This window comes from Balaenoptera musculus, chromosome 6, assembly GCF_009873245.2.
Source record: "Balaenoptera musculus isolate JJ_BM4_2016_0621 chromosome 6, mBalMus1.pri.v3, whole genome shotgun sequence".
NCBI lineage: Eukaryota > Metazoa > Chordata > Mammalia > Artiodactyla > Balaenopteridae > Balaenoptera > Balaenoptera musculus.
In genome coordinates this window covers 110524208-110547988 of record NC_045790.1, presented here as the reverse complement: position 1 = coordinate 110547988, position 23781 = coordinate 110524208, and the positions used below count along the sequence as shown (strand labels likewise).

Here is a 23781-nt window from a genome sequence, read left to right as displayed (position 1 = left end):
GCACGGGGGAACCTGGGCCTGCCTCTGCTCCCTGCTCAGGCCATTACTGTAGGCAAGTCTCTTCTACCCTCTGGTACTTCTAGTCTCTGGGCCAGGTGTACAATGAGGAATCAGACAGGATGATCTCTAGACCCTTCTGGCTGTGATGTGCCGGGATCTGCCACTACCCGGCCTGGAATCCCTGGACCGCCCGTGCCTAGTTCCATGGGCCCTCACCCTGCTATCCTTGCTGCACTCTGCACAAAACTTGCCTCTTCCAGGAAGCCTCCCCGGATTGCTGCCTCCTCTGTCCTCCCTTTGCCCTCTCTCCCTCAGCCTTGGCTGCTCAATGAATACCATTTTAACCTTCCCAGACCACAGGCTGCAACAGTCAGGTAAGGTGGTTTCTAAACCATCCCCTGTGGACCCCTAAGGGCCTGCTGAGGGGGCAAAGGGAGCGAGGCCCACCTGACTCTGGACCACCCCACAGCCCCCATCCCAGCCCCAAATGGAACCAGAACCTAGCTTCTCTCACGTGTTGGGCTTCCCCATAACCACTTGTCAGAAGGAAGTGTTCTATTGGTTTGGAAGAGTTTGAAAACCACAGATCTGGCCAGTGGTTCACAGACTTTAGGATTTCACTAACCAACCAACTAAAAAATACATTTAATTTAGAGAATCCCCATAAAGTTGCCAGCTTTTTATTTTAATAAGCAAAGACACTTAAAAAATTACCATGTACTATCACCTTAATTTCATAAAAGAAAGGCACTTTCAACACCAAATTATTAAGAAAAGCATTATTTCAGAATAAAGGACAATCCTTCTAATGAGCCAAAACTAGCTTTATGAAAACTCTCATGTAGCTATTATTTTTCTCATTCTGCCATAAGGAGCACCAATTTACCAACTAGCATCAGGGACTGACTGATGGATATCAATACTCTAGTGCGTGGATGGGGATACTGAGGCCCGGGGGGGCGAGGGGGTTCTCCCAGGTCACACAGTGAGGGAATGGCAGAGCCAGGCCAGGACTTTCCATCTTCTCAACCACCAGGCCCCAGCGGGCTGCTTTCACAGCCTCTGCCCAATGGCCCTTAGTGTCCCCTCAGCAGCAGGTCCACGTGGCTCACCCTTACTTACCCGAAGGTGACACACGGTAGCCGTTCCCCCGCAACCCCAGCTGGGTGCCTGCTTTGCTCCAGGACACAACTGGGGCTGGCACCCCTGTGCTGTGGCACGTGAGGACCACGGGCGCCATCATGGTCACGGTGAAGTCTGTCTGGTCGTCGGCAATGGTGGGAGGCACTGAAATGCAAGTCAAGGCTTGAGGCCCTGCTGAGGTGCCCTGGGGAACACGCAGCCATGGGGCCAGGTGGACGAGAAGGATAAACACACTAAGACACAAGGTGACATCAGTGACGAAGCTCCAGGGAGGGAGGTGCAGCAGTCACATTTCCTCACTCAGATGTGTTTTGCTGGGCGTGTGGGATAGTTATGAACTGCTTTCTATAGATACCAGACAGGTATCTCAGGGAGCGTTTCACAAGACAAGGGAGCTTGGTGGGGGCACAGAGTGAGGGAGGCCAGAGAAGGCCTCTGGGGCATGCGGTATTTAACCTGAGATCTGAAGGAAGAGCAGATATTGCCTGGGTGAAGGGAGAAGTGTTCAGCAGAGGGAACAGCATGTGCAAAGGCCCCGAGGTAAGGAACAAAAAGCTGAGAGGCATGAATGCAACCCAGAGTGAGGCACACCATGGGGTGAGCTGAACCTGGGGGGTCAGCAGGGCTGACCTTCTGGGCCCAGGTGACACCATGCATTCTATCCTGAGGGCAGTGGGCATCCATGGTGGGAGGGATTTTAACTGGGGTGATGACAAGGTCAGATTTGGGTTCAGAACATTCTGGACTGGGGAGAGGCCTTGCCTACGAGCTCCCACAGGCCAGGAACTGTGCTGGAGTTGGGTTATGTCAGTGTGGGAGGGCAGGATCAGAGAGGGCTTCCTGGAGGCGGTGACCCGGGAAGCACAGAAAGGCTCAGAGGGAACCCGTGCAGGTCCCTGGAGGCAGAGAGAGCACCCAGGAGAGGGAGGCACTGTCCCCATCCCGGCTTCCTCATCTGCCCTCGCTGTGAACAGTCACTCCTGACCGTGAACTCACCGTGAATCGTCACCCAGTAGAGCCTGTGGGCCTCGCCCACTTCATTGCTTGCCACACACTCAAACTGGGCTGAATCCTGGGGGCTGGGGGCTGTGAGGAGCAAGGCGTTGGAGGGCAGGAGCCTGGACAGACAGACGGACGGTTGTCTGCTAAGTGACTGGCCAGGCTGACCTGAAACCAGCCAGCTGTGGCCTCCCTACCCGGGGAATTTGGAGGCGAGGGATGTGTTTCATGACTATTTTCCCTTCCTGTAACCGGCCCCCAGCCTCGACTCTAGAAGTTTCTCCTAGAATTTTCTACCTCCCAAGGTCTACCTGTTCAGTTTGTGGGCAATTTTAATGTTTGCCTCTGGGTTTCTCCATAATCCTAAAAATTTTCTACAGTCACCACCTATGATAACTTCTGTAATAGTAACCATATCCAAAGCCCTGATCAGAACTGCTTGCGTTCACTGAACACCTGCTTAGTCACAAAGCTCCACGAAGATCTGGCGCCTAACACAACAAATATTTGGTGAATTAATTGGTGAACTGACCCCTTAATACTCCCAGGGATCATTTCAGGATCAGCTGCCTTTGAGAAACGCGGAGACCGAGGCTCCTGCAGGAGCCATGGGTCCAGGCTCAACCGGCATGAACTTGGGCTTCTACGTGGGTTCTTCAATAGTGACTAAAGTGCTTGCAAAGGCCATACATTTTCCATTTGGCTGTATGTCCCAAATGCCCCCACCTCCGACCAGGTATCTTAGTGTAAAGACCCTCCTGGCCCCTTGAAGTCAGGACACAAGTTCTGGTGCTGGCTTTGGTGAGACCCGAGCGCGCCCCTGCCTCGGTTCTGGCCCAGCTCCCCTTCTCTGAGACGGGCACGCCCTTCCCCACCCCGGGCATCTCATGGCGTTCCCAGAAGGACCAGCTCAGTACCGGTAGGTTCCCTGCTGCAGGCGGAAGTCTAGCTTCTGTCCGTCCTTCCACCAGACCACACGGGGCTTGGGTGAGCCTCTGGCCTCACAGGGCAGTGAGGCGGCGGTGTCAGCAGTCAGGGTCAGGTTGGAGGGGCCGGGGGTGATGGCTGGAGGCTCTGGGGAGAGAACAGTGATCAGGAGACGGGCTACAGGATGGGGGCAGGGCGGGGGTCTCTAAGGGGAAGCCCAGGAGCAGGAGATACTCCGACCACCTTCAGCCCATCCCCGAGGAAGCAGGGGCGAGGAGGCAGGAGAAACTCCCCGAGCGGATCTTCCAACGGGCTCCCAAAGCTGGGGCGATGGGGCCTTTGACCACCACCCCTGAGGCTGGTATCCCCCTAACTACATCTCCTGGAAATGGGGCCTCCAGAGCGCAACTCCCCAGCGGCCCCACCCGAGGCTAGGGCCCAGCAGCGCAGCCTCCACCCAGGTGATCAATGGGATTGAAGAGCAGATTAGAGCACCTGGCTCAGTGATTCTGAGTGTTTTACAGCTTGTGCATGTTTTGTCATTGAATATAATAGTATAGTAGTAAGTGTGTATAATGTATGCATAAAGATAAATATGCATCTTTGAGTGTACATGCTCAAAACTTTTTATTAATAGGATTCATGGTCAAAAACATTTGGAGATCGTTGCTCTTGGCTCCTGATGGCTAAGATGACCCAGAAACTAAGCAGGACCCGGCCCAGACAAGGGGGTGGATGCTGAAGGCAAAAAAACACACCTTCCCTCCTCTACCTACCGAAGACCCGGAGGTCACGGCCCTGCCGATCGGAACCTGCAGGGTTGGACGCCAGGCAGAGGTAGTGGCCGGCATCCTGGGCGAGGACTGGCTGGATCCTCAGGGAACCCTCAGGCAGAACCTGAAATCTGGAACACAGGGAGGGGTTGCCATGGATACCGGCAGACCAGCAAGTCCCTACGGAGGAGCTGGACCCCTGGTGGTGTCTCCAGCAAGACCCTCCCCTTGGTCTCTGGCTTTCGGAGCAAGAGGATGCTAACTCAGGAGTCCTGCATCTGTGAGGCCAAGGTCGGTGGGGGGGTGGGGCGTGGGGCCACAGCCTTGGGCAGCAACCTGCACCACAACCCAGCATCAGAAAGGGTGAGAGGGGCTGCTTCGGGCCTCCCGTGCTCCCACCTGGGCCCAGCCTCCCCCCAAGAGCCAGAGGGCAGTGGTACCCCAACCCTTTCTGAGAACAGCCCCTCAATAAGGTCAGAAAACTGCCCTTTCCCATGGGCCATGTCTGTACTGTGTGACCCCGCCCCCGGCCACAGCCAGTTGGACGGGGGATGAACACATCATGCAGTCTGAGCCAATGGAATTCTCTGCCCTGGGAATTTGGAACTGGGATTCACAGACAAGCTCACTGGGGTCTGCAGGTTGTGTGAACAGAGCAGCTATAACTTGGCCGGGGGTGGGGGGGCGGGGGGGAGGTGTGTGGAGGGAGCCGTTCTGCCATGTTCCCATGTTCTTAGAGAAAGAAGGTGTAGAAAATTGGTCTGAGAGGGAGAGAGGCATGAAGCGCCCCCACCACAGAAACAGAGATTAGCAACCAGGAGTCAAACCTAGACAGACAGACAGACAGCCACCAGGGGTTCTCACGCCCTTAAGGAATGGGCATGTATGTCCTTGGGTTCTGAGAAGACCCATGTCCTTTCTGCTCCAACTGCCCAGGTGGGCTTCCGTTTACAACCCATAAAGAGGTAGCTGAGCCCCTCCCTGATGCCCTCCCCTACCAGCTCCCACCTGGGGCTCTCAGGATCCACAGGGATGCCGTCCTTCCGCCAGTTCACAAGGGGCGGGGGGGCACCGTCGGCCTTGCAGGGCAGCAGAGCCGTCTGGTTCACGGAGGCGTTCACTGCAGGTGGTCCCGGCCGGATGGTGGGCACCGCTGGAGGAGAGGCACAGAGGGAGCGGGTGCTGGGACCCTGTCGCTCTCAGGGGGCTGGGCAGGGCGGGTGGGGTGGGGCCACTCACTGTGGACCTCCACGTGGAAGGCCACGCTGGTGCTGCCTGCAGCATTGCGGGCTGTGCAGCTGTAGTTGCCACTGTCGGCCGTGCTCAGGGCCTGCAGCTGGAGGAACCTGCCCTGCTCTGGGAACTGGGTGTGGGCATCTGCCTGTAGAGACCCCCAGGGTGGAGAGACCCTCATCAGTGCTGGGCTGGGCCAGGCCAGCCCCCCACGCACCAGGACCAAGGAACCAGCGGGGCCGGACAGTGGTCTCTGCCCCATTCATTCTGGGCCGGTCTGCAACCCCTGAACTGATGCCCAGCTGAGGACTTTCTGGGGAAATAGGCTCCTTTGGGAGGGAAAGAGCATCTTCCCTGGAGCTCTGCCTGTCGGGCATGTTGCAGGGGGGACTCATGCTCACACTAGGAGCTGGAGCTTCCACCAGATCTACAATCCTTGGGTCCACAGCAGCAAATTGACCGCATTTCAGGGGTGAGCACAGAGAACCTCAGTAACTGGCCCCAGGCCACACAGCCACTAAGCATAGCTCAAAGGTACAGCACAGATATGCATCAGAAGCCCTGGGGTGCAAATCTTAGCCTTGCCTCGGTGTCCCCATCCACAGTATGGGGGTGACAATAGTAACAGGGGTGGAAAACATCAGGAGAGCAGGTGTGCAAAGTGCCAGCACAGAATAGGCCCTCGGCACCTCGGATCCAGTCTGGTCAGGGTCTGGGGCCTGAGAGGGACAGAAGGCGGTGCCCCTGGGTCCCCAGCCTGGCACCCACCTGCAGCAGGATGCCATCACGGTGCCACTCAATCTCCGGCGCTGGGTCTGCCTCCACTGAGCACTCTAGAACCAGCTGTCCCGGGGCCAGGCCAACCACAAAGCGGGGGCCTTGGGGCCCAATGACATTTGGGGGTGCTGGTGAGGTGGGTAGAGAGGACATGAGAGATGGACCCACCCCTGCAGGTCCCATCCTGCCTCCCTCTCCTGCACCCACTCTGGCACCACCCTACCTTGAACTCTGACCCGGAAGCTCTTCTCGATTTCACCAGCAGGGCTGTGGGCCAGGCAAGTGTACAGCCCAGCATCACTCACCTGGGGATGGAGCAGGGTGAGCAGCTACCTCTGGCCCCGCCCTGCCCACCTCCTGATCTGATTTCCCTCCTACACAGCTGAGGACCCAGGATTTAGACTCAGGCCTGCTGAGTCAGCCATCCTGCCTTTCCCACCAACCCCTTCTCCTCTCTGGGATGTTTCTTCCCTATTACTGTCTCACCCTTGCTTTAGGGCCAGGGCAGAGTCTGCCTCCTCCAGGAAGTCCCCCTTGACTGTACCAGTTCTTTTCTGGTGGGGTTAGGGATTTATCTGGTTTCTGCATCAGCCTTGGGTCTGACCTGACTGGGAGCTCCCAAGGGCATGGCCCGGGGCCGGGGTGGGGAGTCCTCTTCACATCCTCACACCCCAAATAAAAGTGGAGCTTGGGCAAACCTTGCCAAGTGCCACTGGGTCCCTCCCCTCCCATCCCCAGCTTCATCCCACAGCAGGCGGGGCAGCAGCACCTGCACACCCTCCACCCGGAGCACCCTCCCGGCCCTCTTCCTGTCCTTCGGCCTGTTCAGGGCCTGCCCATCCTTGTGCCAGGTGATGTTGGGTGGGGGGGTGCCCCGGGCATCACAGAGGAGCTCCAAGGGGGTGCCGGGGGTCAGCAACAGCTCTGCAGGCTGGCCTGAGTCCTCGATGTGGGGGGGATCTGCAAGACACCCCGCCCTGGGTCAGCCATGGGGGCCGTGCCCAGAGCACTAGGAGCTGGGGTTCATCCCCCTCCCCCACCATCCAGATGCCGACAGCACATGGGCCTGCAAACAGGCGGGTGGTGATTGTGTTGGAGGGTCCTAAAAACGTCAGACCTTGGGCCCATCTGCCTGGGACAATGATTTGCGCTTAAAAACCAACAAGGATACAGTATGCAGGGAAACACATCTTTCCAATAGGGCACAACACTTGCAAAATCTTGTGCTTGAGACTTAGAGCCCCAAGATTTCGGTGGCTTTGTTTCTGCTTTACAAGGTTCCGAGGACAAGACAGAGGGGCACAGCCCCAGGAGAATGAAGCGTCCTGGCCCCCAGCCCCTGCAGCCAGGTCAGCGAGGCCTGTTCCCTAAGCCCCAAGCCTCCAGGGTGCTCACCTCTCTCACCGCCTCCATCGCCCCCAGAGGGTCCCTGTCCCGTCCCTGGCCCAGAGAAGCTGGCGCTGGGGGCAGGTGACCCACCCATCACCGTCAGCTGGAAATGCCTCCTCGCTTCCCCTGCCTCGCTCACGGCCACGCAGGAGTAGGTCCCTGAGTCGCCAACTCCCGCTGTCTCCAGCTGTAGGCCAGGCCCCTGTTCCAGGCTCTGGGGCAAAAAGGGTTCCCCATCCTTCATCCACAACACGAGGGGCAGGGGGCTGCCCCGGGCTTCACAGGGGAGGACCACCGGGGAGCCACGGACCACCGCCACGTCATTCTGGAACTCGACCGGCTCCAGGACAGGGGGCACTGCATAGGGCAAAATAGTGGGCACGAGCCAATTTATTCAATGCCAGGTGGCCCTCGCCCCTGGACCTTTGCACAGACTCTAACTATTGGCCAGAATACCCTTCTCCTGGACTATTCCTTCTCATCTCCAGTCCCCAGCTTAGACCTCACCTCCTCCAGGAAGCCTTCCCTGAACCCCCGAGGCCAGGTGAGGTGCTCTCTTCTGTGCTCCTGTGGCACCCTCTCGTTCCCCTGGTATCACTAGTTGCGTGGAATTTTAATTTTACAGAGCTGTGTCCCTCACCGACTTCCTGGTGTCAGGGCTACCTCTGTTCACTGCAATATGCCAGTGCCTGGCGAGGCCCTGGCACACTAGTGTCCAACAGCTACTTGTGAGATCAATGAATGAGTGACCGAATGAATCAGAGACTGGGTATTTGCCCTGCCTTGACATCCCTGAGGGCCATCCCTTGGTTTCACCCAGATGGGCAGAGGGGAGGGGACAAGAGCCTTGATTCTCGCCCCTAAGGCCAAAGGACCCGCTAACCCACTCCCCTGCTCCGTACCGTGCACCTGCAAGGTAAAGTTCCTGTCGGCCACGCCCGCTGGGCTCGAAGCCACACAGGTGAAGACGCCGGAATCTGCCAGCTGCACCTGGGAAATCCTGAAGCCCACGAGCAAAGGGGGGGATGAGAGAGAGAGAGAGAGGGAGAGAGAGGGAGAGAGAGAGAGAGAGAGAGAGAGAGAGAGAGAGAGGGTGGGAGAGGGAGGGAGAGAGAGGGAGAGAGAGAGAGAGAGAGAGAGAGAGACTCCCCACCTCACCCCCCGCCCCTGCTGCCTTCTCTGCCCACTCTGCAGCCAGACTTACTGCTTCCCAAATTCTGGAAGCTCCACTGGCCCACCCCCGGACAGCCTGCTACTCCCACCCCTTTCTTCTAGACAATTCCTCTCAGCCTTCAGGACTCGCCAGACTCGTCTCCACTCACTGTCTCCACTGCCTGAACCCTCACTGTCTCTCAAACCCCCTTTTGCCCCGACGACTCCTCCCGAGCCGCCCTTGTCAACGTCCCCAGTGACCCTGAAACGTCTGTTATACCCACCCTAACGCTGGCAGCCCAGGCTCAGTCCACCCTCGCTTCCCGGGGCCTGCAGCCCATCCTGGCTTCCAACACCACCTGTTCACTGACAATCCCCAAACATCTACCTCCTAAACTCCCGACAGGAGTATCAAATGCCTGGTTTCCATCTTCCCTGTATGTCCAAGAACCTCTCCAACCAACAGGTTGGAACAGAACACCGGTCTCGCCCCTCAGCTTGCCCCTCCCACTGTGGACCCATCTCAGAAAACGGGACTTCAGCCTTCCGGGTTCCCAGATAGAGACCCCAGAGCCCTGCTCAACCCCTCCCCGTCTCTCCGCAAACACCGCCAGCCGGAGCACCTCCACCACCTCCACCACGTGGCTCTGATCCAGGCCCCACCACGTCTCACCTGGCTTGTGGCCACAGCCCTAAAATGCCCTCCCACTCTGCCCTTGGCCCTACAGTCTGCTGTCCACACTGCGGCCAGAAGCATCGTCTAAAAACCTAAGTCACAACCCCAAAGAGATGAAAGTAGAAGCTCAAACAGATAAGCGAACACCCATGTTCACAGCAGCATTATTCACAACTGCTAAAATGTGGAAGCGATCCAAGTGTCCATGGATGGGTGAATGGATAAACAAAATGTGTTCTACACATACCAGGTGATATTATTCAGCCTTAAAAATTAGGATGGAAAATTTGACACGTGCTACAACATGGATGAAAACATGATGCTAAGTGAAAGAAACCAGTCACAGAAGGACAACGATTGCATGATTCCACTTATATGAGGTACTCAGAATAAGGCAGGTTCATAGACAGCAAGTACAGTGCTGGGTGCCAGGGGCTGGGGAGGGGGATGGGGAATTAGTGTTTAATGGGGCAGAGTTTCAGTTTGGGGAGATGAAAAGGTCTGGAGATGGATGGTGGTGATGGTTGCACAACAATGTGAATGTACTTAATGCCACTGAACAGTACACTTAAAAATGGTTAAAATGGTAAATTTTCTATTATGTGTATTTTACCACATACACAAAATTTAAGTCACATCATGATGCTTCTCTGCTTAAAACCCTCTCAGGGCTTCCCTTCTCTCCTTAGGAAAGCCCAAGTCTTTTGAAGGACTTACGAGGCCCTATGTCACCTGACTGCCCCCTTCATGACCGACCCTCCAACTCTGTTTCTAGAACACACAGCCACACGCCCACCGCAGGGCCTTTGAACCTGCTCTTCCTGCCTGGAAGGAATGGAATTCTTCCTGCCATGGAATCCACACACCTCCCCTTCTCATCGCCTTCCATCTCTGCTCAAGTGTCACCTCATCTGAGTGCCTACTGCTGGCCACCCTAAAATAGCACCCTCCACTGCCACCTCCCATCCCCTCACCCTACTTTATTCTTCTGAGCACACATCCCTTGTGACATGTCACTTTTATATCTGTTTATTTTCCATTCCCCTCCCTCCCCAAAGCTGCAGGAGCAAAGGCTTCATCTTGCTCACTGCTCCATCCCAGTACCTGGAACTGCACCTGGAACAGCAAGCACTCCGTTAAGTGCTGCTGAAGGCATGAAGACGTTGCTCAGGCACTTTCTTCCAGGAAGCCTTCCCAGATTTCTTCTACCTGGGGCCAGGCTGAGTCAGGTGCCACCAGATGTCATCACCCAGATCTGTACCTCCCCCACTGGGCTGTGAAAGCCTGAGGGCAGAAGCCCCTTTCATCTCTGAAGTTCCCTTTCGGGGGTGGGGGTCCTCTCACTCTCCCCATCAAAAACCTCTGTATGTTTATGTTATTTTTAGTCTAAAAACATTCAGACGTGCTTTTAAGCCCAAGCTGCCTGAGGAGTGTATCTGGGGCCTGCCATCCTCTGGCTGGCGGGCAGGGGAGCCACTCCCTTACCTGAGGGTGCGGCCCGAGCCGTGGAGGTGGGTGCGCTGGGAGAGCGCAAGGGGCAGGCCATCCTTGAGCCAGCTCACGTGGATGCGCGGGGAGCCCCGGACAGGGCACGCCATGGTCACCAGCTCCCCAGGCCTGCTCACCAGGGTCCCCGTGCCCTCTGCCCCCTGCTCGATGGTGGGAGGCACTGGTGGGTGGGCAGAGAGGAAAAACGGGGGGCAGTGAGGGGGTCTGGGCGGGGAGGTGGGCTCCTCTCAGGGAAGTCCCCGGAGGTGGCGCCGACACCTCGACTTCTGCCACGTGCAGCCATCGTGTGGCAATCATCACGTGGGTCTTAGACCCGCGCCCAACCCAGGTGAGGACGAAGCGCGCTGCCTGGGGGCGTGGGTCTCTCCTTTATCCCGACTCCCCCCACTGCGCCCCTGGGCTGGAGCGGTTGTGCCCCTGGTCTGAGGACGGGGCAGAGGCCCAGAGAGGTCAGACTGGCCTGGCTCACAGAGTGGGGCTTCACCAGGGCTCCCGTATCCGGGCCCTGGCACCACCCTCCAGGTGCCCCAGTGGAGGCCCCACGGCGGCCAGGCTGCTGCCGCCCTGGGACAGTGGGGCGGCCTCGCTCTCCTCGCCCCTCAGCTGCTCACCCAGCACGTTCACGGTGTGCAGCCTGGCGTCCTCACCGGCCGCGTTGTGGGCCACGCAGGTGTAGGCCCCCGAGTCCGAGGCCCTCAGGCCCTTCAGCACCAGGGAGCTGCCGTCCAGGTAGAACCTGCCCCGGGGCGGGAGAGCCGGGAGCAGGCGCGTGAGGGCCTGCAGGCTTGCCTCCTGGGGCGGGGATGTCACAGGCTGGGTCTTACCGGAGGTGGGGGCCGGCGCCCTGGCCCAGCGGGCGACCGTCCTTCAGCCAGGCCACGTCGGGCAGTGGCTGCCCATCAGCCCCGCAGTCCAGCCGCGCCTCCTGCCCCTCCAGGACGCTGTGCTCCCGCGTGGCGCCTGAGCTGCGGATCCGGGGGGCCACTGTGGCAGAGGGGGCGTGGTGAGGCCCGGGGCAGTGGCTGGGGCCGGCATGGGGGTGGGACACGGGGGGCGCAGGGCGCAGACATACCCAGCACGGCCACCACGAAGTCCTTGCGGGCCTCCGCCTGGGCGTTCTTGGCCACACACGTGTAGGTGCCAGCCTGGTCTGGCCGCAGGTGACTCAGCTGGAGGCGGCCCCCCCGGGAGACCACACCACGTGCCACACTGCTTTCTGTGGGACGGAGGGGTGTGGCAGGACTTCACCTGCTCAGACCCAGCGCCCCAGGTGCCACCACTGGGCCCAGACAGAGAAGTCTCGTGACTCCCTCAGAGGGCGCCTGACCCCGCACTCACAAGGCTGGAAAGACCCTGGGAACCCTTGAATCACCCACCCCTTTCTTATGCTCATAGGGAAACTGAGGCCCAGACATGGGCAGGGCCTCTAGCCATTTACGTCACGGCCTTCCCCAGCCTGGACTCCTTTGATTGCTCTGGTCCTTACAACCAACCCCTCCCTACTTCCTTCACTGGGGACATTTCTTCCCAAGGGACCCCACTCCCTTAATTTTTTTTATTTTTATTTATTTTTCTGGCCACGCCGTGTGTGGCAGGCGGGATCCTAGTTCCCCGACCAGGGATCGAACCCATGCTTCCTGCATTGGGAGCTCGGTGTCTTAACCACTGGACAGTCAGGGAAGTCCTCCCATCCCTTTAGAGTCCAGGACTTGCTCCTCTTCCTGTTGACTCTCAGGCCCACCCCTCATCTCCCGCCCTCCTTCCAACCTTTCCCTCCCTGCACTGATCAAGGTGGACCAGCCACTCACTGACTCCAACATGAGTCCAGTGACGGGGCTTCCCCTGGGCCTCTGCTCAGGCTGCACCCCTCCCCCAGCCTAGAATGCCTCCCCCTCATGTTCTCCAACAGCACCTCTGCCCTAAAGCCTTCTCTAACTGCACCAGTCCAGGCTGGTCTGCCCTCCCCCAGATCCTCATCTGTCCAGCCAGTCTTTCAACACAAAATGTACTGAGCAACTACTACATGTCCAACAGCGAGAGAGCTTGGGAATCAAAGATGAGTGAAACATGGTCCCTGTCCTCAAGGAGTTCAAAATACATCAGAGACAGTGATGCAGGTACAATCCTGTGGGCCCAGCCCTGTGAAACCCTGATGGAGCATGGAGAGACCAGGCCAGGCTTCTGGAGGAGGTGAGTCTCAGCTGAGACCTGAAGGTGAGTCTGAATCAGCCAGGTGAAAGTGGAGGTGGTCCGGGGAGACTGGGATGAGTATTTCAGAGAGGAAACAGCGCGTGCCAAGAGCTGGAGCCAAGAGAGAACAGGGTCCACAGCAATTCCACTCCCAGGTATACATCAAAGAGGAAGGACAGCATATGCCACACAAACACTCGTACACGAACATTCACAGCACCCTATCCATCATAGCCAAAAGGTGGAAACAACACAAATGTCCATCACCTAGTGGATGGATAAACAGAACATGATATATCTACACAGTGGAATGTTCAGCCATAAAAAAGAAAGAAAAAAATTAACTTAAAAAAGGAATGAAGAATTGACACATGCTACAACATGGATGAACCTTGAAGACACGATGCTAAGTGGAAGAAGCCAGTCACAAGAGGTCACGTGTTGTATGATTCCACGTGTTACATGAATTGTCCAGAACAGGCAAGTCTATGGAGACAGAAAGTAGGTTAGTGGCTGCCTAAGGCTGGGGCGGCTGGGAGTGAAGGCGATGGGTAAGGGATTTCCCTTGGGGTGATAAAAATATTCCAAAATTAGGTTCTACTGTATAGCACAGGGAACTATATTCAATATCCTATGATAAACCATTATGGAAAAGAATATAAAAAAATGTATATATGTAAAGCTGAATCACTTTGCTGTACAGCAGAAATTAACACAACATTGTAAATCAACTATATTTCAATTTTTTAAAAAAGAAAAAAATAAAATAAAATATACAGTTGGAAAAAAAATGTTCCAAAATTGATTGTGGGGATGGTCTGTGATTATACAGAAAAGAATTGATTTATATGCTTTCATTGAGTAAATTGTAGAGTATGTGAATTATATCTCAATAAGGCTGTCATTGAGAGAGAGAAAGACAGAGACAGACAGACAGACAGACAGACATAGGCATATGCAAGGAGTCAAGAGCAGCTGGGTCGGTCTGGAGCACGCAGCAGGGCAGGGAGAGGGGGGCTGGCCCCAGCCCCGAATGGCCTCCCGGGCTGTGGTTCTGAGGACTCCAGCCACGAAAGGATTTTCAGTTTCAGCAGACAACTGACCCACTCAGAGCTGCACTTTGTGATCCCTTCTGCCCCGGTGGAGCCTGCATTGGAGGCATGAAGTAGACCCAAGAGACCAGTGTAGGAGCTGCTGCCCTCACCCAGGGGTGTGGACAGTGGTGGCCGGAACGGGAAAGGCTATGGACGGAGGGCAGGGCTGGCACCGGAGGCATTTATGTTGACAAGACGAGGTGTCTACTGACTGATGGGTGGGTGGGTCGGGGGAGAGGAAGAGAGCGGGGCAAGGTTGAAGGCCTGGATGGGGGTGACCAACAGCTGGGCCGAATGGAGCTGAGTTACTGGAGAAGGAGCAGCTTTGGGGGCCAATGCCAAGCCCAGGGTCGGGCCAGCTAGACCCTCAGCACCCACTCTGCATTTCTGTCCCGTGGGAGCTGACTATGGATACAAACACAACGAGCCACTGAGCCCCCACTCAAATGGTCCTCAGTGTCGGGATTTCAAGGCCAACAGGGTTGAAAGACAAATTGGGGGGGATGGGACCAACAGGGCGCTGCCAGCTTTTGATTTTGCCGAGTGAGAACCGTTAACAACCAACTACCCCTTCTGCTTTCATTGCCATTTCATTAAATAAAGGACTACTTGGCACCAAAAAGATAAGGACGAATGCACTCACCAACAGGCATTCTGTCTTTCAGCCAAGTAACACTAGGTGCAGGGACCGCAGTCACGTCACAGCTCAGGACCAGGGGACTTCCAGCCACCTGACTCACGGTCTCCGTCTTGGGGTTGTCAAACGTTGGGGGCACTGCAGGAGAGAAGCCAGATTCCCAGAATCCTAAGACTCTGCCCCCTACTTCCTTCCTCTCAGGCAGATCAGGGATGCCCAAGAAGCCCTTCCCTGTGGTTAGGAGTTGACATTTTATGCCTTGCCATTGATGGTGATATGAGTTGTTTTATTCGCAAATGTAAATACAACCAGCAGCTGGCTATTTCAAAACATTTACAAAGCAGAGCCCAGGCGGGGACCACTTAGCCCAAGGATGGTAAATACATGGCTATTGCACCAGCAGACCTTAGCCTATGCCAGGGCAGACATCACTAATTGATCCCAACACTCTCCCCTGCTCAGCCAGCATGAAGTCATGCATCCCAGGTAGCCACTACCAGTAGAAAAGAGATAGCTGTGCTCAGGATGAAACATCTTCTCCCTCAAGGACCAGACATTCCTCCCTTCCCACTGTTCATAAGGTGGCCATCAGGAGAAAGAGCTATGAGCTTTGAGCAGCAGACCGGGTGTCAATAATTTTCAACACTGGTACTCAATATGGCTCAGGGTTGAATCCATCCACTGTCCCCCTTTTGGGGAGGCTACAGGGTTTGGCATGTGCAGCAGACAGCTGGTGTCCCCCCAAACTGTCCATCCCATCTTGCACGGGGTCACTCAGGTAGAAACTACATTTCCCAGTCTCCCCTGCAGCCTGCTGTGGCCAGCTGTCAAAGTTCTCACTCATGGGATACAAGCACAGGGGACAGATGCAACTTCTGCATCACCCACTTAAAATAAAAATGCTTGCCCTCTACGTCTGCTCATTTCTGCTTCGTGGGCTGGGACAGGATGCGACATGGACAGGGACAACCCCCAGGGGACGGGAGATCAACAGGATGGAAGGATCCTGGTCCCTAAATTACCACTTGGTAGGTACAGATCTACCCTCCAGCCTAGACACTCACCTCTGGGCTTTTGGATGAGAGAGGTAAACTTCTCTCTTACTTGATGCACTGTATTTTCGGGTCTTTTTGTTACCCAGCTGAGTCTATTCCCTAACCCACACAATAGCTGATCCTGAGAAAATCTGGCCAAGCCTTCATCCCTTGCTTCCCTAGGCAGCTCCAACAGGCTTTCCCTCACCCACTGCTTAAGCTACACCCAATGAAATGCCATCTGTGTTTCGTTCTTGGGCTGCTGGGGCAGGCACCTCAGGGCTCGGGCGGGGGTGACATGGCCCCTGCACTCCGAGGGTCTGATCTCTTAGGGCTCCTGTCTCAGTGCTTCCACGCCGGGCCCCGTGCCCAGCACTTTCTAGACACAGTCATGGCAGACCACAGATGGAGCACTTCCTGTGTGCCAAACAGGCAGGTACTACTTTTAGCTCCTTTTACTGAAGATAAATCTGAGGCTCAAAGGAATAAAGTCACTCTACTGAGTCCCACAGAGCAAGTCATTGGCAGAGTCCTATTCGGATCCTGGTCTTTTCAATTCCAGATCTTGGGCCCTAAACACTCAGCCACACCTTCCCTTTCCAGCTACGGCCCTTCCCATCCTTGGCAACTCCCTGTGCTGCTACGGGTACCACAGCGACGCTCGCAGCCTGGTATCCAGCTTACCCTGGACGTGAGATGAAGGCCCGCACGGCCTCCCCGGCTGTATTGTTGACTCTACAGCTGTATAAACCTTTATCCGACACCTGGGACAGAGAGAGCACATGATGACAGTGTGCGGCTGCAGTGGGGATACCTACGGCTCCCCCAAAACATCCAGGTCCCAGAACCTTCCACAGCAGGGACTCCCCAAATATGCTGGTCCTGCCTGGGAAGCCAAAGGGGAGATGGGACCCTCTGGCCTTTCCCAAGAGCCTTAAGATGCAGGAGGGCCGATGGAAGGTGAGTGCACAGGACCCAGACCCCACCCTTCCCTGGGGCTGCATGTCTGTCAGTGGAGCCTGGAGGAGAAGGTTCCCTCACTGTGGGGATGGCGCTGAGTCAGGAGACGGAGCCCGGGTGCATTTCCAGAGGAGCAGCAAACGTTCATCCAAAGAACACTTGTGAGTGTCTAATCCATACCAGGGAGGGGCGTGGGCAGGTGGAACAGACTCCCAGGGAGTCATAACCAGAGGGGGCTGGAAAGGCTTCTGGATTCTGGGGCAACAGGCAGGCGGATCCGCTCAAAGTCATTCTGTGAGTCAGTGTGGAGCCGGATCTGGGGCCCTGTGCTCTTCCCACGTCTCCCACCCCGGACGCTGCTAATCACCTTGGATTGGGGTCCTGCAGGCCACGGAGGCAGCAGCCCCCCCATCTTGCCACGCAGCTGCCCCCCACGCCCACCCTCGGCTCACCAGGACCAGAAGGCGACATTCCCAGGGCTGCCCACGGCTGCCCGCACCACCAGATATCTCACCTGGGTGTCCTGGATCTCCAGCCTCTGCCCACCCAGCAGAGCTTGGGTCCTCTGTGCCAGGACCAGGGGCTGCCCGTCCTTGTGCCAGGTCACGGCTGGCTCGGGAAGTGAGTCTGTCTCGCAGCTCAGGACGGCCTTGTCCCCCGCCTTCACCAGGACCACATCCTGGGGGCCGCTGGGAGCCTGCCTGAAGGTTGGGGGAACTGGGGAAGGAGATGAGCTGAGTGAGGGGTGTGGCCTTCCCCGTGTCCTCCCTGGCCCCAGCCGTAGGCTAACAGCCTATGGAGAGACAAGGTCACGCAGTGGACCCCGCCGCAGGGGATGGCACAGACCCAGGGAGCTGGAAGAAGAGAATCCAGGCACAGCATGCCAAGGGCCCTGCTGGGTGACCTGGGAAAAGCTCTTGCCCTCTCTGGGGTTCAGCCTCCCAGTTGGCGGAGATGCTATGACAACCCCTCCTAGGCTCTTTCCTATACATGACAGCCCCAGCTTAGGTGAGGGCCCTCCATGGGGGTCCACGGGCCCATGGCCCTCCAGCAAACCAATGTAGAAGCTCCCACCCCAGCTGTGAGCCCACAAGACCTGGCACGGTGCCGGGCGCACAGTAGGTGAACAGGCACAAACGAATGAACTTGCCCCAGGGCTTGAAAGAACCCTCCAGGGAGTGCTGGCTTGTGACATCTTGGGCCAGCTTTTCCCCAAGAGGATTCTGAAGACCAGAAGCCCCCAAAAAGGTTCCATGCGGAGAACTTCGTGATCAATCAGGCTTGGGAAGGGCCCTTCCTGGGCCAGCTCTGGCTGTTATCCTGCTGTCCCCTCCTCAGCTTCACAGCTCACGGGGCACCAGGCACTGGGCTAAGGGCTCACATACCATCATCTTACCCTTATACCAACCATCACCTTACAGATAAGAGACCCAAGGCTCAGGGAGGGGAAGTGACTTGCCCAAGGTCACAGAGCAAATAAGTGCACAGCTGAGTTTCAAACCCAAGCATGTCCAAACTCTAAAAACTAGGATCTTAACCACCATGCCCCCCAGATACCACTGCAGCAGAGGGCACAGGGCATCCCAGGCTCCCCCAGGGCCGGCTGCCCCTCTCCTGCCTGAGGGCGTGAGGGCTGATTGAAGGAGTCGGGGCAGTACAGGTGGGGGGACAGACAGGACCTACCCAGCACGCTAAGCTGCACCAGCTTTTGGTCTCGGCCGGCGGCATTGAGGGCCTCACACATGTACATTCCAGAGTCCGATGGCTGTGCCCGAGCCAGCTGCAGCGTGTGGGTGCCTGCCAGGGGTGGGGGAGATAGCCCCTGGCACCAGCGAACAGGCCCCAGCACCCAGACCCCACGCCCACAGTCCTAAAGCCCTCCCAGACATCCAGTCCGGTCCCAGGTTTGGGGAGGCAGCTCTGCTTTCCCACAGAGCCTCAGAGCTGGGTCCCCAGCCTCAGTTTACTCACCAGGCAGGAGGAAGACTTCTTCTCCCAGGGAGAGGGCCCGGCTGTCCTTGTACCACGTGACTTCGGGGCTTGGGCGAGCGTGGACCTCGCATGGTAAGGAGACGCTGCTGTCGAGGATGGCGGTGACCTGCTCCAAGTTCAGACCCGCGATTCGTGGTGGGACTGTCCCCGCGGCCACCAGGATAAAGAAAGACACATGACAACGCATACCGGCAAGGAGCGGACAGTCACAGAGTGAAACACAGGGCCTTCACGGGCTGTTGGCGCTTCAAACCTCACTGTGCAGCAGCTCCTATTTGTCATAACCATCTTACAGCTGCGAACACTGGGGCTTAGAGATCAGAGAGGGAGAGTCACTTTTCCAAGGTCACTCAGCTGCTCAGTGGCAGAGCCAGAATATCAATTCAGGTTCGAGTCCTAGACCTTGAGTAACACCAACATCCCTCCGCCCCTGAGGCCACAGCTGCCCCACATCTGGAGGCAGAGCTCATGGCCACTGAGATGTATATGTGTCACAAGAATGCAGAGATTGAGAGGGCCGACTCCAGGGCGGGGAGACCCCCACTGGGTGACTTCTCTGAGTCTGTTTCCACAGCCCCAAAATTGGGCTAACCGCTCAGCTTTGAGTCCGGGGAAAGCACTCAGCCCCACGCCAAGTACACAGTAAATGCACAGTCATGGTGCTGTAAGGCCTCAGAAGAGCCATTCTTCCGGCAGCCTCCGAAGCTGCTTAAAATTATCTAGTGATCAGGGTCCCCCAGCTGCGCTCCTGGGGTACGGCTGGCACAGGCCCAGAGCCCAGGACACTGGAAGGACCGAGGCGCTGTGTCTGCCCGCACGGTGAGTCCTCGGAGCGCGTGGGGCAGACCCAGAGCACCAGCCCCTCCTCAGCTGGGGAACCCAGGGGGCTTCCTGCTCAGCCCAGCTCACCTTGCACCCTGAGGGTGAAGAGCTTCTCCGCGGAGCCCGCCGGGTTCTGGGCCACACACATGTAGCTGGCAGCGTCAGACACCTCTGCCGTGGACACCTGTGGGTGCACGCCACCGGCCGGATGGCTCTGGGTCCCACCAGGAACTAGCGTGAGGGTTCCCTCCCACCCATTCCAGGCACGGCAGGGACCAGCAGGAGCTCCCTCAGAAGACCACCTTTGCCTACATGGAGCTTAGGGGGTCACCCCACAGCCATCTAGGGCTTTCTGTGACATCTGGGGGGATGTGAAGCTGAGGGATGATTCCCTGTAGCAAACTAGATGGTGACAACAGTAGTCCCCTCCCCCAGCCCCAAGGAGGGTGCTCTGTGCGGTGTTGGACTCCAGGGGTCCCGTGGGGCTGTGTCTGGACACTGGGTGGCCGAGGAGCTGCCTGAGGTCCTAGGTGCTGGGCACAGCTCTGTAAACGTCCAACGGCATTCCCGAGGAAGGCTGCCTTGTGCCGTGCCAGGCTCCAAGTGTGGCATGCCTGTGCGTCCTTTCCAGGTGCCATGCGTAGCCCAGCAAGGCTGCTCACGTACGATTATCTGGTGGGCTGAATTAAATCCCAGGGGCTCCAACATGGCTTCAGGCAAAGAGCCTCATTTGGCACAGAGAGTGGTTAGCTCATTGGTCCTCAGACAAGCAGCACTGAGTCACAGCAGTCGCTGCCTTCAGCCCGAGCAGGGGTCGCCCTGACCTGCAAGACTTGCCCGTCCTCCAGGACCTGCAGCCACGGGCTTGGGGAGAGAGGCAGCGCGTTCTGGAGCCACGAGATGGTGGGCACAGGGTGGCCCAGGGCTGGGCACTGCAGGCTGACGGTGCTGCTGGCGTTGACAGTCACCTCCTCCACCAGCTCCTCTGTGTCACCCAGGATCACAGGTGGGGCTGGGCGGGGGGAGAAGAGGGTGAGGAGCGGGCAGCCCCCCTGGGAAAGGTCCCGGGGGGAGGCGGGCGTGGAGGCAAGAACGCCACTTGGTGCCGGGCACTGGCTGGGGCTCCTTGAACCCTGCCCACCAAGCCCTCCCAGGCCCTGCCGCAGCTAAGGAATCTGAGGCACAGAGAGGGCTGTGATTTGCTCAAGGTCACACAGCTAGGAAGCAGCTCACTTGCAATTTGAATCCAGTCCTGTCTGGTTTTAGAGCCCAAGCTCGTTAACCCCTACCTCACCAACCTCTGAGTACAGTAGGACTGAACATGCTCTCTACTTGGACCCCCTTTGGGAGGGAGCCCCTCATGGGACCTGTAGACATGAGACCACGCCCCCCCACCACCCACGCCCAGGCCGGGCCACTCACTCAGCACCAGCAGCTGGTAGTGAAGCCAGTCCTCGCCCACCTCATTGGAGGCCTTGCAAGAGTACCTGCCGGCATCTTCCGCACGTACCAGGGGGATCTGCAGGACCCGGCCTCCTGCGGGGATATGGGGACAGAGGCCTGAGCCAGGGCAAGGAAACCCGCTCTTCCCCCTGGACGGGACCTGGGACACGTCACTTCCCCCCCACCCCGCCACTCCCGTTCCCCCACCTCATGTGTGAAACGCAGAGAATTGCCTGCTCTGCTCAGGTCACGGGTCAAGGGGATCATATGAAGCGCAGTAGCGGCTTACTCTGTGCCAGGCCCTGGGCTGAGCATTTCCCTGGCCTCTGACTCCGTGTGCTGTTACTACTCCCATCTTACAGATGGAAAAACTGAGGTTCCCAAAGAGTGCCCAGCAGTGCTGAGCCCAGCTCCTCACTGAAGGCAGAGGGAAGGGGCAGAAAGCTTGGCAAATGTCGGCAGAGGCTCTCAGGAGGCGGTGGTGGTTGGGCGTGGGGGCAATTGGGGGGCGTCACCTGGGACCCTCCGTGCACAAGAGCCAGCCAGGGCCAGACCCTGGCATCTGTGGGGCTGGAGCTGGTCTCTAGTGGAAGCTGGGCTAGGGTCGCTGTGTGCTCAGGACTCTGGGTTGGGGGATCTCTGACCCAGGATGTGGTGGGCCGTGAGCAGGGTTAGAACCAGGGGCTCATTATGTGCGGAGCCAGGAGACAGTACCCGGGATTTGGGGAGGCAGTGGCCATGGCTGGGGGAGGGGTCACTCGATACATGAGGGTAATCTGTGATCAGGGCCAGAATTAAAGTCAGCTGTGACTGTGACCACTGTGTCCCCAGGATTAGGGGTCAGTGGCCAGGGCCAGAGGCCAATCAGCATGTGACTGAGCTCACTGTGTCCCCAGATCAGAGGGCAGTGCCAGGTTAAGAGGTCAATCGAGCTTTCCGTAAGCATTGCCTCTCCCAGATCTCCAAGGGGCCACCTTCTTCTGCAAGTACCAAAGTACAAACCCTGGAATGACCCTGTTCATCCTGCAGCCCACGTCATCCCTCTCTGCTGGACAGCGCCACAGCTGGACCAAGCCTGGCAGGACCCGGCAGAACCCCATCCGGGCTCTGTGTCTCGAATACCTCCCAGTTCTGGGCCACCCTAGGGAAGCCAGGCATTTCTAAGTCCCATCCCCGGAGCCTTTTAGTTCAAAGTCATCCACAAAAAGCTGTTCTGAAATAAAGCAGTTGCTTACAAAAATTAAATAACCTTAAAGGAATATTTAAAGTTGTAAGAAGAAATTTAAAAGGTCACATAAGCCATGAACTTGGACTCTGGGTGGTCATCAGAGCCCAGTGAGAGATTCTTCAGCATCTGGGGTCACGAGATCTTAATAAAGGAACCGGCCACACCTCCAGAGAAAGGGGCCAGGACATTACAGATGTTGAAGCCCAGAGGAGGGCACGGCCGAGATGAGAACCTCTGTTCTAAAAACCAGAGGCAGAAGGGGACCCCACTCTTGTCTTCAAACCGGTAAAGAACTTCTAGCCCTGGTTTACAAAAGGCAGCTAAGGTCCAGAGTGGTCACGTGCCCTGCCCGGGGTCACACAGCAAGCAGCGCACAGGAGAGCTCAAGGACTTACAGAAAGGCAAAGGAGACCAGCTCTGATGTGGGTGTGACCCTGGTGCCTGCCTGCAAATGCCCTGCTTCTCTGTGCAGCCCTGGCCTACCTTGCAGAACAGACACCCCATCTGTGGCCGAGAGGGGCTGGTCTTCCCTGTACCAGGTGAGCTCCGGGGATGGGACCGCGTTGGTGTCACAGTACAGGTAGGCGGGGTTGTTCTCCACGATCTCCCGGTATTCCGTCACCCCACCCCGGGCCTCTTCCTCCCAGGACAGGGTCTCAAAGGCTGCACTGGCATCTCCCACCTTCTGGAACACAGGGGGTACTGGGGAGTGGGGGACAAAGCCATTAGGACCCACAGCCGAGGGACAGAGATTCTCTTCTCAAAGAGATTCCCGTCCCAGCCTCCCTGAGGCACAGAAATTCCACCGTTTGAGCCAATCCCTTCAGTCAAGGCAGTTTTTAAATTCACTCACTCCTTCAACCAGTGTTTACTGAGCAACTACTATGCGGGGCACTAGGATAAGTTTCCTCTCTCTGGAGCTCGTGTCTAATGGACTCAGTCTTGTGACACGCTGGTATTTCTCAGAGGAGAATGCCAGATACTAAGCGTTAGCCAGAGTGTATGCCTTGGAGCACGGAGGCCCCCCATCACTGGCTTTTTGACTGGGGGGGGGCCCTCAAGGTCACCTGATTTGATCACCCACATTTTACAAAGGTAAAACCAAGGCCTGGGGGGCAACGATGGCCTTGTCACAAGGTCAGTTCACGAAAGAGCCCAGGCCAGGGGCGTGGGGCCAGACATACAGACAGCAATGAGACCACAGCCCTCCCGCCAGACCACCCCAGAAGCACTGATACTCCCGACCCCCAGCTATGTGGCCTCCCGGTCCTACTGGCCCACGCCCCACCCCTCCCTGTGGCCCTACACACCCTGGATGAGCACGTTGAAGTCCTGGTCATCCTCGCCAACCACATTGGTGGCCACGCACACGTATCGCCCGGAATCTGAGACCTGCGTGGGCCCGATCTGGAGTAGCTGCCCTTCACCAAGGATGTGGACACGCTGGTTGGTGGTCACGGGCTGAGGGTGGAAAGAGGGGAAACAGACATCAGAAATGCGGGGCAGAAAGCCCCCAGACGAGTGTACTTCTATTTTCACACAATTTTTAGAATACAACATAAAGTGATAAGAACACCCTGACAATTTTGTAACACCAAATCCATACAACTTAAAAATTAGAAGAGGGGCTTCCCTGGTGGCGCAGTGGTTGAGAATCTGCCTGCCAATGCAGGGGACGCGGGTTCGAGCCCTGGTCTGGGAAGATCCCACATGCTGCGGAGCAACTAAGCCCGTGAGCCACAACTACTGAGCCTGCGCGTCTGGAGCCTGTGCTCCGCAACGAGAGGGGTTGCGATAGTGAGA

The 23781-nt window shown here is 57.2% G+C and overlaps 1 protein-coding gene across 1 annotated transcript in view; it reads right to left on the bottom strand.

The window, feature by feature from the left end:
* The window catches only part of HMCN2 (hemicentin 2), a 153430-nt gene that overhangs the window by 28198 nt on the left and 101451 nt on the right, over positions 1-23781 (bottom strand). The window contains 25 exon segments of the mRNA XM_036856498.1: positions 1123-1287; positions 2140-2261; positions 3060-3216; positions 3846-3973; positions 4851-4995; positions 5082-5223; positions 5844-5980; positions 6076-6157; positions 6622-6812; positions 7332-7598; positions 8144-8241; positions 10555-10738; positions 11190-11314; positions 11403-11562; positions 11651-11794; positions 14506-14637; positions 16225-16297; positions 17008-17210; positions 18177-18290; positions 18465-18626; positions 19395-19491; positions 20132-20319; positions 20730-20843; positions 22462-22680; positions 23289-23439. Coding sequence (XP_036712393.1) covers positions 1123-1287; positions 2140-2261; positions 3060-3216; positions 3846-3973; positions 4851-4995; positions 5082-5223; positions 5844-5980; positions 6076-6157; positions 6622-6812; positions 7332-7598; positions 8144-8241; positions 10555-10738; positions 11190-11314; positions 11403-11562; positions 11651-11794; positions 14506-14637; positions 16225-16297; positions 17008-17210; positions 18177-18290; positions 18465-18626; positions 19395-19491; positions 20132-20319; positions 20730-20843; positions 22462-22680; positions 23289-23439 — 3700 coding nt within the window.